Source organism: Lynx canadensis, chromosome A2, assembly GCF_007474595.2.
Source record: "Lynx canadensis isolate LIC74 chromosome A2, mLynCan4.pri.v2, whole genome shotgun sequence".
Classification (NCBI taxonomy): domain Eukaryota; kingdom Metazoa; phylum Chordata; class Mammalia; order Carnivora; family Felidae; genus Lynx; species Lynx canadensis.
In genome coordinates, this window is record NC_044304.2 from 163352208 (window position 1) to 163364641 (window position 12434).

The window sequence follows — 12434 nt, forward strand, 5'->3', positions numbered from 1 at the left end:
GAGCATCCGACGTTGGTTCAGGTCATGATCTCGCAGTCTGTGGGTTCAAGACCCGCGTGGGGCTCTGTGCTGACAGCTCAGAGCCTGGAGCCTGCTTCCCATTCTGTGTCTCCCTCTTTCTCTGCCCCTCCCCCGCTCATGCCCGGTCTCTCTCTCTCTCTCTCTCTCTCTCTCTCTCTCTCTCTCAAAAATTAAAAAAAAATTTTAAATAACGAATATATTTGCTGTTTTCTTTAGAACAGCTGTTCCCAATCAGTAAAACAATGAGATGATTATAACCCCTGAAGTGACCCCTGAATTACTGTGTGCACTAAGCACATGGAATAAATAATGTCTTGCCCACAGAAATAGGACCGTCTATAATATTCACACATGCTGTAGTAATGGATAAACTACACATAGACTGGAAAAACCATAAAAGTCTAATATGTTATTCACTGCTAACCCAGGGGATGTTAAGCACAGTAACTCTGGGCAGTCTGCAGAATCCTCCGGTCCTCACATTCACAAAAGCTAATAAATCAGGGAAAATCACAAACAGATTAATGTACCTATTTTACACTTATTTATTTATTTATTTATTTTTTTTTTTTTTAAATTTTTTTTTAACGTTTATTTATTTTTGAGACAGAGAGAGACAGAGCATGAATGGGGGAGGGTTAGAGAGAGAGGGAGACACAGAATCGGAAGCAGGCTCCAGGCTCTGAGCCATCAGCCCAGAGCTGGACGCGGGGCTCGAACTCACGGATCGTGAGATCGTGACCTGAGCCAAAGTCGGACGCTTAACCGACTGAGCCACCCAGGCGCCCCTACACTTATTTATTTTTGAGGGGCAGAGAGAGAAGGAGACACAGAATCTGAAGCAGGCTCCAGGCTCTGAGCGGTCAGCACAGAGCCCGACACGGGGCTCGAACTCACAAATCGTGAGATCATGACCTGAGCCAAAGTCGGATGCTTAACTGACTGAGCCACCCAGGCGCCCCATGAATCTGTTTTAAATGCATTCTAGAGGACAGGTGTAACAAAATTAAAAGTACTTACAATGACATCAAATTTGGAATAAATATCTACAACTTTTCCTAAAAATGAAAACAAATGTTAGAAAAAAACAGGTCTCAGAGACAAAAAAAAATACCATTTAGAATCAGTCTTAGCCAGATGCTTACTAGCGATTAAACAAACTTGTCTAATTTTAAACGGACGTGAAATCCCATCTTAACAGCAAGCATAGAAATAAGCCAGGTCCAAGTCCTTGCTAACCCGAGTGCTGCTCGGTGCTGACTCGATCCGCCATGTCTGAAACTCTCATCCCCCCCCCCCTCCTCCCTTGCTGGCCACCCACCCAGTCTGATCTGCTGTCCGCTTAGCAGTCAGTTTGCCCCAAGGAGACAAAGCGTGGTCTCTGTCTGACCAAACCCACAGACCTGACTCATCCACCACAGGCAAGGCCGACACTCGTCTTTCTACAAAGACGTTCAAGGCTTTAATGATGGGAGTGTCCGGGTGGATGAAGGCGATGTTGTGGTAGGTCCCGATGCCAAGGGCGTCTAGGTTCTGCTTCATGAAGGCAGGCTTTGGCATATCAGACATCTAAGCAGAAGATAAACACAAATGCTCTAGAGCCCGAGCAGACCTTTTCAATGTGCACATGTCCACACTTGAAACAAAACACTACGTATCACAGATTACAGTTAGCGGTTTTCTGACCATCTACCCGGATGTCCGAACGAACACGGAAATGCTACACATAGGAACTGCAGTCTGCGTTCAAACCGGTTTACGGGTCTACGCTTCTATTCAACGACTTAGTAAAACACTACAAGGCACTCACACGGTGTAACGTTCCCCTTCTCTTCACCCACGGAAAACGTGGACAGAAGAGGGAACAAGAGGTCTCTTTGGAAGTTCAGACCCACAGCCACCAAGAATCCTGTATCCTTAGACATTTATCCTAAATTCCCGGTCCTGCTGTCGGCATTAAGGAATATCTACCAAGAACCCACGCGTTTCCAGACCCAGAGCGTCTCAGGAGAGCTGTCTGAGCTAAGCTAGTCCTCACCCCGCCCCCCCCCCCCGCCCCCACATCCTGAGGACTCCACCTTGCGATTACGAGGGGCACAGAACAGGCCAACAGAATTGCAAGAACCTTTAAAAGTTCGCTTTTCTTTTCATGGGCTGTTTTAGAGGAGGAGGGAGAAGTCAGAAGAGAGGAGTCTAGGGTCATGTTTGACTAAGACAAAATAAGGTCTACGGTTTCAAAAATCCACCTTGTATAAAGGGTATAGTTGATTCCGTCCTCCTGCTGTACCTTATAATTATCAGGAAAAGATGAACAATTAGAAGAAACAAAATGTTCAAGTCAAAGAGTTCATCAATATTCAAATCATGAGAATCCTAGAAATTTAGAGAAAAAAAAGAAAGACCTATTAGGTCATCTAGCCCATCGTGACGTAGGACAACCCCTGTTCCATATTGTACGCTCAGGCTAACTGTCAACGGTCTCCAAGGGAAAGGCCACTTTTGCCTCAGAAAATGATCTCGGATCAGAAAAATCAGGGTCTGAAGTTTTATTTAAAATCCTGTATTTTAATCTGAAAACCTCTAGGTGAATATTCTAAGAGCATGACTTCATTACCATATTGGCCCAAATGTAAGGCTGTACTGGCAGAGGGGACCCCCTCGACTTTTTACGGAAGAGGAGGACACCAAGGCCCGCCTCCCGCTGTTCCTTTGCATCCGCAGCGGTGCAGCCGTGAAAACATCTGGGAGACCCGGGGCAGGCTTAACTCTCTGAGCCGGGTGCCTCCGCACAGAGGAGCCGCGACACCGCCCGCCGACAGGGCCGCGGAGGCAGGGAGGCCGAGAGGCCGAGAGAGGCCGCCCGTCGGGAGCCTCTCAGCCACTGCCGGCAGTGAGCTGGCAGTCGCTCCACCTCAGTTTCACCGCCTCGAAGGTGGGGACGCGTAAAAATACCTACCTGAGAGGGTGGAGGCGAGGATTAGAGGTGTCGTGTGACACGGGCAGGACGGTACCTGCCACGTGACAAATGCTGAAGAGTCTTCAGCTATGACGATTACTGTCACTTTAGTGCGATCGCTCTAGGGGGTGGGTGGGCTAAAAGCCTGGCACCTGCGGGCCCTGGATACACGGCCCCGCCCTGGGTCCCACTCAACTGGGATACGGGGGTGACAGCCTGTTCAGCGCACAGCAGACCCAGGGTCTGCGCCTGACAGGGGGGACGTCTACCCAGCACCATCCGTCCCTGACTGTCCCCTACACTGTCTTTCTACTGCCTGCTTTTTTGTCAATTTCCCACCTTCTGTCTTAGCAATTATTTAGTCGTGAAGAGTGTTAGTTTCCCAGGTAAACTATGAAAATGCAGGACCGGCCTGATTCTCCCAACTGCGGACCCCTCGGTGCTTCTGTCTGGCAAAGCTGAGGTCGGGATGCCGGCCTCTCTGCGTCGCGCTAGAGCGCTGTTTTATTTCCTTAACTGATGCGGTAGGAAGCGGGGAAGCGCATCTGAGGGCGATTTTTAATGTCTACTACATTCCGTAAAAACATGACTTCACGTGTCGTCTCTTCGGGACCACGAATGAGGCCTCCTACTGGTCCTAGCTGACCAACGACGGCTAACTGCAAATTCAGGGCATGTAATCCGAAGGGGAAAAATTAAAGCCCTCTTGTAAAAACCCGAGTCCTTCGGCGCTTTTAGTATTGACCAAAGAGGCCAATGTTCGGGATGATTAGGAAGATGTCTCGTTTCAAACGCAGCTGAGAGAACCTACCGGTAACACAGCCCGAATTTGGACCAACATGGTATTCTCGTGCCAAAATTCTATTCGCTGTGGGTTTTTCTATCGCTGTAATTTCCAATACGATAATCCTGGGGACGGTATTGTTTGAATGTTTCTGCAACCATGATACCGATAAAGCATCGTAAGGCAATTTGCTGTAAATACTGGCTCAACCGATCTTAAGATAGCAGTGTCTGAAAGAGACTGACTTGCAAATTGCTTTACTGCCCTCTTGTTTTAGGTGATGAAACATTCTAACTTAAATAGAGAATTTCAAGCGTGTTGAGTATTTTGACACTTGCCCTGAAAGGCGACTGCTTCTTACATGGAATCAACTTGGAGAATGCAGTAAGTTGAGAAAGTGCAGCTTAGCAACGATGGAGACCTCCTAACAATCGCAATGCCAAAGTTAACCACTTCTACTGAGGGTGACAGGAGCCAATTTACTTGAAGTAAATTAAAGTAGATGCAACTACGTCTTTAGAAACACTAAAAACTACTTACAAAAAGCTGGAGGAACTTGAGGATTCTTTTGTGGGTAAGTATATAAAGTGCATTCCCACTGATAGGGTCAATAACTGGCAATCTGTGGATTTTATTTTTGATCAACGAGTATACAGCATCGAAGAGGCTGCGGGAAAAGCCATCAAAGTTGTTAGGAGGCTTTAAGGAAAAATGTAAAACGCTCTGGACCACCCCTGCTTTAGAAGCATTTTCAGTGTTTTCACATCACAGCAATAAAAGGTTGATTTGACTCAAAGCAGTGTTTGGAAAAAGGTTTAAGTTGGGTATCTCAGCAAGAGGTCTGGATTTTTCCCAGTCTGTGTCAATCTCAGATACAAGCGCGAGCTACGGATCTCTAGGAGAGGAGGTTCTAACCGTGTTTAATGCTGCTGTTTGAGAACGACAGGACTGCGAAGGGACCACACCAGCGACCAGGAGCTCGGGCCCGGCCCCGCCCCGCAGCGGACTCACTGCAACCCCCTTCGGGGCTGCTCTGGCCCTTCCCGGGTCTGCCGGAGCCGTCCCAGAAGGCCTGGGTCAAAACGTATGCGCTAGAGGACTCCCGAGGGGTGGCGCGTTCTTCCGATGACCTCCTAACCCATGTCTAACGGAGAGGGACCTTCAACCTCAGGGCACGCTAGAACCCCTGGGGGAGCTTCCTGAATGCACGTTCCTGGGCACCACCCTCCAAAGGCGATCTAACAGGTCGGAGGTAGAGCTCCCCGGATGGTTTGTGCTGCTGGTGATCGGGATTTTAAAACTGCTTAACGTGACCATCCTCCCAGCCCCTTATCAATCCTCTGGACAAACACCGGCTGATTTCTACTGCCTCTACATCTACTGAATTCAATATCTGAAATTAGGGAGGGCTGGCCGGCCCCTATCTAGATGAAAAATCTAGCAATCATGGAAACAAAACAAGAATCTGAATGAATGTTTTCAAAGGAGAAAAACTTTACAAGTTTACCTTGCATCTGGAGATATATTCACTAAAGGCTTAAATGTTTCTTGTAAATAAAGCTCTGTTTTTATAGAAAGAAAATATGCAGTTAGTAACAACCCATTTGCTGTTTGTAATTATTACATAAATTAAACTACTCTTCAATTTACAGACAACAATTAGAAGGATTAAAAACCAAAAGCACATGAATGCAATTTACTGAACACTACCGGATAAATTAGAGTTAGGACTATTTTAAACAACTTAGAAGCTGCTTTCGGGATGTTGCCTTTGTGGAAAAATTAAATATTTAAAAACAGTATTACAATGGATGTTGTAAAAATGAGAAGAATATTCAAGCAATCTGATGTAAAAAATCAAAACCAGCAGAGGTCACTAGAATATTAGCAAATTGCTATCACCCTTAAGACAGAAGTGTTCATAGAATCCTTTAAAACTAATTTTCACAAGTTAAAATAGAAAATAAAAGTTACAACAGACTTTGTCCTTTAAATGTGCTTAAGTTTTGTTTCCCCAAACTCATGCTCAAAACCTGCATCTTGGGGATCTTGGGAGTCTGTAGAAACTATCTTCCTAAAGACCCACTGTAATGAAATCTGCCTCGCTGAGGTTTCTATACAGAAAAGCACGAAGCAGGATCTTGACGTTACCATTATTACCACCGAATGAACACCATCTCACGTCAAACTGTAAATATACTTAAATCTTAGTCTAACGTTACTTATAATGCAGTAGAATCTGATCAGGGGGATCTGTCTTGGTGTTAAGTTATATATTCACTTCCTAACAGGCAGTGCTAAGATACAGATCCCATGTTGACTCTGTTTTGTTTGACTTGACAAAGCCATTCTAAATCAAACATATCGCTCAGCGAAACTTCCAAGTCAAATGGAGTGAAAGAGCCGCTAGCCCTTTAGAGAATTCCCACGGATGTTCAGATTTTGCGGCTGCTGGTCACAAAGGTTGCTCATCGTTCCAAGCAAATTATTAATCAAAAAATTTCTATCTACCGGTCCTCCATTTCTAGCCAGGCTCTTCTCTGAACACCCTACAAAGGCCTCTCCTCAATGTCGGTCCGACTGCCTTCCTCAGTGAGTCCTGTCCCATCCCAGTGATGGGCCCTTTGCCCCCTCCATCAATCCAGCATGACGGGGCTCGCTAAGACAGAACAATTTCACGATCGTGAAATCAGAATTTAAAAAATGGATCCATTGTGGAAAAGGTACTGTGACTTCGAAGGGTTCCTTTTTCATGTCATTTTATTCACACCTTCTAGTTTAAGGTTCATTTGTTCTGTGTTTCTCCATTATAAAGAAATAATGATTAAATTTAAGATCAGATCCTTAATTTTGTTCATCTTAAGCGCTCGCCTGGTGCATTTTCTATAGACAGATAAATCTGTGGGCAAGGAGGGTAATCCTTAGCAGTCAGTGGTGGCTCCGTGGGGGGCAGTGACCGGGGCACTGGTTAGTTCACTGTCTTTCTATCCCAGCCTTAGTGTGAGGACTTGTTATAGGATCCCCTAGTAAACAGAACAGATGGTGTTTACAATAATAATAGCACACTATTCAAGATTAAAATAGAAATAAGTGTTTTAATCACATAATTTCTTAGGCAAAGAGAAAAGGATCTGCGAAGCTAAGACATGTTTTACACACATTTTTTTCCTGATCCTAAAAGATTTTTAACACCCAATAGTGCTTACCCCTCCACGTTTCAATCTTATGTTCCTCTAATTCATAGATCTGTACCTGCAAATGAGAAAAATTCTTATTTACAAACGTTAACATATACAACATAAGAAAAAAATGATTTCATAACTACTGTGGAGTCCCATAATTCGGCAGATGGGAACAGTCAAGATAATTCAGAAATACTGGAAATATAAATTAGAAACATAAAGTGCTCTACGTTTCTTGAAAGATAAATGTTTTCTAAACTTAAAACACAATAGGGGTGCCTGGCTGGCTCAGTTAGTGGGGCACGGGACTCCCGATGTCAGGGTTGTGAGTCGGAGCCCCACACTCGGCGTAGAGATTACTTAAAAAAATAAAAAGTGTTAAATTTAAAACATAAACTAGGGTAATATTTTCATGAATCTAACAGAAACATTTCTGATCCGCTTAAATTTTAAAACACGTATGGACATACATGCCCAATTCCCTCTTTTTCAGGGTACAGAAAATGTTTAGCACCTCTAATTTAAAAAGGACAAGTGGTTACATCGTGCTAAAATAAAGCCGTTAGGTCAATTTGTGCCTGGACCGTATCGACCTGTTTCCCCAGGGTAGGAAGGGCATAAAATACCTGGAGGGTTAAACAGCACAGTATAATACAAAGTCACTTTGGAGTTGTTCAGCTTTGTTTCAAATCTCGAGGCTAGCCCTACCACTTTCTTAGTTGCTCTTCTTGGCCAAGTTATTTAACCTCTCCATCTGCTTCCCTTCCAAGACGAGTGCGTGCAAACGCCCTCCAGATACGGCTTCTGTGAGCGTCCCAGGAGAGAACAGGAAATAGAGGGCCTGGCCCAAGACGGTGGTTCTCCGCGGCGCCCCCCTGTGGCCTCCCCTCCCGGCTCAGTGTTTCAAAAAATCACTACGCCTTACTTCTATCAGCGTTGTGCTGGGACTCAAGGGGGCACCTGAAATAAGAAAACGTGGCCTCTTCTTGGAGCTCAAAATCCAGAGGGCAGCAGCATCAAGGCAGTCCTAGATAAAAATGCCACCGACCCTACAGCGATGCGGGGTCAGGGCTGCCGACCCCCGCGCCGTCGAAACTCTGTGTGTAATGTGTGACTTCCCCAGAGTTAGCGTGTTGTTCAACAGTCAACTGTAGGAGGTCACCCTCTAAAAGGCTGAGTACGGGGACACACACAAGGTAGAGACGACCAGAGGTCAGGCCAGGGAAGTGTCGAGGAGGAAGATTTCAGCCGGGCCCTGCATGGCGAGTGGGCTTTACAAAAAGCAGAAAAACTCGAGTAAAGGCCTGGAGAGGAAAGACTCGCCCCTGCTCAAGGAACACGGAGGACACGCAGGGCTGGAGTGAGGGCTGGGGACCAACGTGGCCTCATGCTCACTCGACCTCCCCATGGCCCGGGGGGCTGCCTGGCCCTGGAGATGAGGCCGGGTCAGCCCTGATGGGTTTAAGTAGCGAATGACGTGATGGTAAGGCTCTAAGGAGGAGGCTTTCACAGCACCAGGGCCAGATGGGAAACCGAGTCTCGGGTGGTGAGGTCTAGAACCGTGATCGGGGTGATACAGGGGCCACAGGAAGAAGGACCGAAAGGTTCAGAGATTAACAGGAGAGAGAGAGAGAGACTGGTACGTAAAAAGTCCCCCACCCCCGCCCAGTTCTGATGCTAGGTGACGGAGCAGTAAATATCCACACCAGAGAGGAAAGCCGAACCGAAGGTCAAGGGAAGGTGAGGGCGTGGGTTTTTTTTGTTTGTTTCAAGTTTTTAAGTTCCAGTTAACATACGGTGTGATATTAGTTTCACGAATAGAATGAGTGATTCATCACTTCCATACAACCCCCAGTGCTCATCACAAGTGCCCTCCTTAATGCCCATCCCCCATCTAGCCCATCCCTCCGCCCACCTCCCTCCAGCCCCCTTCGCTTTGCTCTCTGTCGTTAAGAGTCTGTTTTATGTTTTGCCTCTTTTTGTTTCCCCTTATGTTCAGCTGTTTTGTTTCTTAAATTCCACACATGAGCGAAATCACATGTTATGTGTCTTTCTCTGACTTACTTACTTAGCATAATACGCTCTGGAGCCCTCCATGTTGCAAATGGCAAGATTCTGGTTTTTGTTTTTTTGTTTTTTTTAAGTTTATTTATTTTTCAGAGAGAGACAGAGAGAGCGAGCAGGAGAGGGGCAGAGAGAGGGGAAGAGAATCCCAAGCAGGTGCTGCACCATCAGCACGGAGCCCGGGGTGGGGCCCCAACTTACAAACCATGAGATCGTGACCTGAGCCGAAATCAAGGGCTGGACGCTGAACCGGCTGAGCCACCCAGGCGTCCCAAGGTTTTGTTCTTCAAGGATATGGTCGAACATAGTTTACAAACAGAAACTACAGCTCCAGGCCTCACTCTGGAAGTCCTGAGAAGACACCAGTGCTCAGCTGAGCAGAGGCCTCCCTGCGTCCTGCCTGCACGGGCCCGAAGGTCTTCAGCCACAGTCGCCAGCGTCGATGCGGTTTCACCAACGTGAGCGTCTATTATGAACCAGGTGTGTTTGGCCCTGACGTGATGGGAAGTGTGTGTGTGTGTGTGTGTGTGTGTGTGTGTGTGTGTAAGATACAGTCTCTACCTTCTACCTCAGAGAACTCAGAATCTAGCCAGAGATTCAGATCCCCCCATAACAGCATTTCTCAACCCTGGCACTAGTGACATTTTAGGCTAGGTGACTTTTTGTTGTAGGGACCGTCCTGTACCCTGTAGGCTATTAAGCAGCATCCCTGGCCTCTGCCTGCCAGACACCAGAACCACCCTGCCCTTCTAGCTGTGACCAAAAATATCTCCAGATGTTGTCAAATGTCCCCTGGGCCGGGGGGGGGGGGGGAGGCGCGAGGGGGCAAAATGGCTCCCAGCGGAGAAACGCTGCCTTACGACTAATGAGAATGTAGCATGAAAAGTGCCATGAGGGCATTAACGGGCGCAGAGAAAGAGTGACTAATTCTGTCAGAGGTGACTGATACAGCGAACTCTCCATCACTAAGGTGACCCAGGAGTAGGATTCTGAAAGTCTAGACTTTCAACTGGCAGGGGCCTAAGGACGAGGAGGAGGACAGGAAGGAGAGTGTGAACATGAAGTTGGGGAAGGGCAGCCACGCAGACGAGAAGAAGGCCAAAGGCTAAGCTTTAGAAAACATCCACAATCGGGAATTACGGGGAGGCAGGAAGAGAAGGAGCCTAGCAGGTCAGCTCAGAAGGAGAGGAGAAACGAGAAGTGTCGCCAACACCAAGTGCGAGTAACACTGCACGACCACCGTCCTCGAATACAAAGTTTAACAGTTAAAAAGAGGCATCCAGTACCTACGTTTCGGTAACCACAGTGGTCGAGAGGGGCAGCGGTGGCCTTGGCTCTCGCTCAGAGGAAAAGTTCTTTCCGAAATATACGTGAAAATTACGGTTTAAGAGTTGCGTTTCCATTTTGTGGAAGATCAGCCACAGAAAATTTTACGAAGACGCCACAAAATCTTTCAAGTGTGAGCTCCCAATCTCACTGAAAATTCAATAGGAACAAGGTTTGAAAATAAGGCTGGAGATCACCCAAGGGAGAATCGGCAAGTAGCAAATGAAGACAGGTCAATGATGCTGAGCCCTGAAAGATGAACACCGTGGTCAAGTGGCCCGATGCTCCTATGCCTGACGTCCCAGAGGAGAGGGGATGAGAAAGGAAAAATATCTGAAGAAACAGCAGCCAGAAACTTCCCAACTCAGTGAAAAACCAACTTAGGAGATCACGGAAACTCAGCAAACCTGGAGCGGGATAAAGACACAGAAAACCAAACCCGGGCGTGTCCCTGCTACTGCCGAAGCCCCGAGTTAGAGAGACAATCTCAAGCCAGAAAGAAACAGCGTATTCTACGGAACGTGTAAGAATGAACCGGTCTACTGACCTCTTACCGGAAGCACCGGGGAGGAGCTGCATCGTGGACGTGTTAAAAACAACTATCAACTCAGCTTCTATGATGCAGCAAAAGCCTTCTTCAAAAATGAGGATGAAGTAATGACAGTGTCATTGAACAACAACTGCGATGGCCCGTCACGGCAGAACGGTCACGATAGGACCGAATGACACAACGCAGGAGGGAACCAGGCAGACTGCAGGGGTGGGGTGGGGTGGGGGCGCAGCACGCAGATCCAGAGAGCAGCGAGAGACGGCATCTGGGCGGGTTGGTTTAAAAAACTATGAATACTTGTTCTTTTTACTCTTCATTTGGTTTAAAACAAAAATAAGGGCAGATGAAGTGGATCTTTGGTTACCCTAAAAGTTCAGCGTTTAACTCTCAACAGATGGTGTTCAAGTCGATACCGAAATGCACACAGCAGCCAGAAGCATCCAGGGCAGAGAGGTACAGAAAACATCGACAGAGCGCAGTCAGCCGTGATGGAGAGGAAGGCACTACCCTTAGTCTCCAGCTGCAAACAACCAGAAAATGGAAAAAAGTATGTGAAATGACCGTTTTCAGACGTTAGGCAACAGGCAGGGCAGGACCGGCCGGACCGTCAGCCCCGGGAGAAGGGAAGCAAGCAGACCGAGCCCCATGATCCCCACCTCTTTCTCTGGACTGCAGTGCAGGCAGCTGACCCAGCCAGGGCATGACAGTCCCACTGAGTCAGGGAGACAGGAATCAAAGTCTGGGCAGGCGGAATTTGCGGGCAGAGAACCGGACGAGGAGGAGCTGTCCACGACAAGAGGGGACGGCAGTGCAGAGACCCTGAGCTTCGGACGGAGTACTAAGCTGGGCACGGCCGGGGTAAGCGGACGTGAGGCCAGGCAAAGACTGACCAAGACGCTGTGTCTTCACCAGGCAGAATGGACAGTCCTCACTAAGCCACCAGCCACCAGGGATTCCACGGAGATCCCAGCAGTAAGAGAACCAAACCAGAGATGAACGCGCTCACCGAGTTTAAAAACTGGCCCCCCCCAGGGGCGCCTGGGTGGCGCAGTCGGTTAAGCGTCCGACTTCAGCCAGGTCACGATCTTGCGGTCCGTGAGTTCGAGCCCCGCGTCGGGCTCTGGGCTGATGGCTCAGAGCCTGGAGCCTGTTTCCCATTCTGTGTCTCCCTCTCTCTCTGCCCCTCCCCCGTTCATGCTCTGTCTCTCTCTGTCCCAAAAATAAAATAAACGTTGAAAAAAAAAAAAATTAAAAAAAAAACAAAACTGGCCCCCCAATAAACATTTGAGAAGATGCTCAACATCATTAGCCATCAGGCAAATACAACCCCAAACCACAACGAGATCTCGCCTGTTGGGATGGCTAAAATAAAAAACACAAGAAACAACAGGGGTTGGTGAGGATGTGGAGACCAAGGAACCCTCGTGCACCGTTGCTAAGAATGCAAACTGGTGCAGCCACTGTGGAAATCAGTGTGGAGGGTCCCCCAAAAACGAACAACAGAGCTACCACAGGATCTGGCAATTCCACTCCAGGTGGTTTCCTGGAAAC

At 47.6% G+C, this 12434-nt stretch overlaps 1 protein-coding gene across 6 annotated transcripts in view; it reads right to left on the minus strand.

The window, feature by feature from the left end:
• The window catches only part of PRKAG2 (protein kinase AMP-activated non-catalytic subunit gamma 2), a 260684-nt gene that overhangs the window by 11408 nt on the left and 236842 nt on the right, over positions 1 to 12434 (minus strand). For 3 of the 6 annotated variants that reach the window (XM_030308857.1, XM_030308856.1, XM_030308854.1), the window contains 7 exons: positions 6968 to 7013; positions 5269 to 5323; positions 4302 to 4428; positions 3789 to 3912; positions 2268 to 2308; positions 1425 to 1590; positions 1042 to 1079 (listed from right to left, as the gene is read on the minus strand). In XM_030308857.1, coding sequence (XP_030164717.1) covers positions 1042 to 1079; positions 1425 to 1590; positions 2268 to 2308; positions 3789 to 3912; positions 4302 to 4428; positions 5269 to 5323; positions 6968 to 7013 — 597 coding nt within the window. The remainder of the gene's footprint in view (positions 1 to 1041; positions 1080 to 1424; positions 1591 to 2267; positions 2309 to 3788; positions 3913 to 4301; positions 4429 to 5268; positions 5324 to 6967; positions 7014 to 12434) is intronic. The other 3 variants (XM_030308859.1, XM_030308858.1, XM_030308860.1) reach the window with 1 other exon arrangement.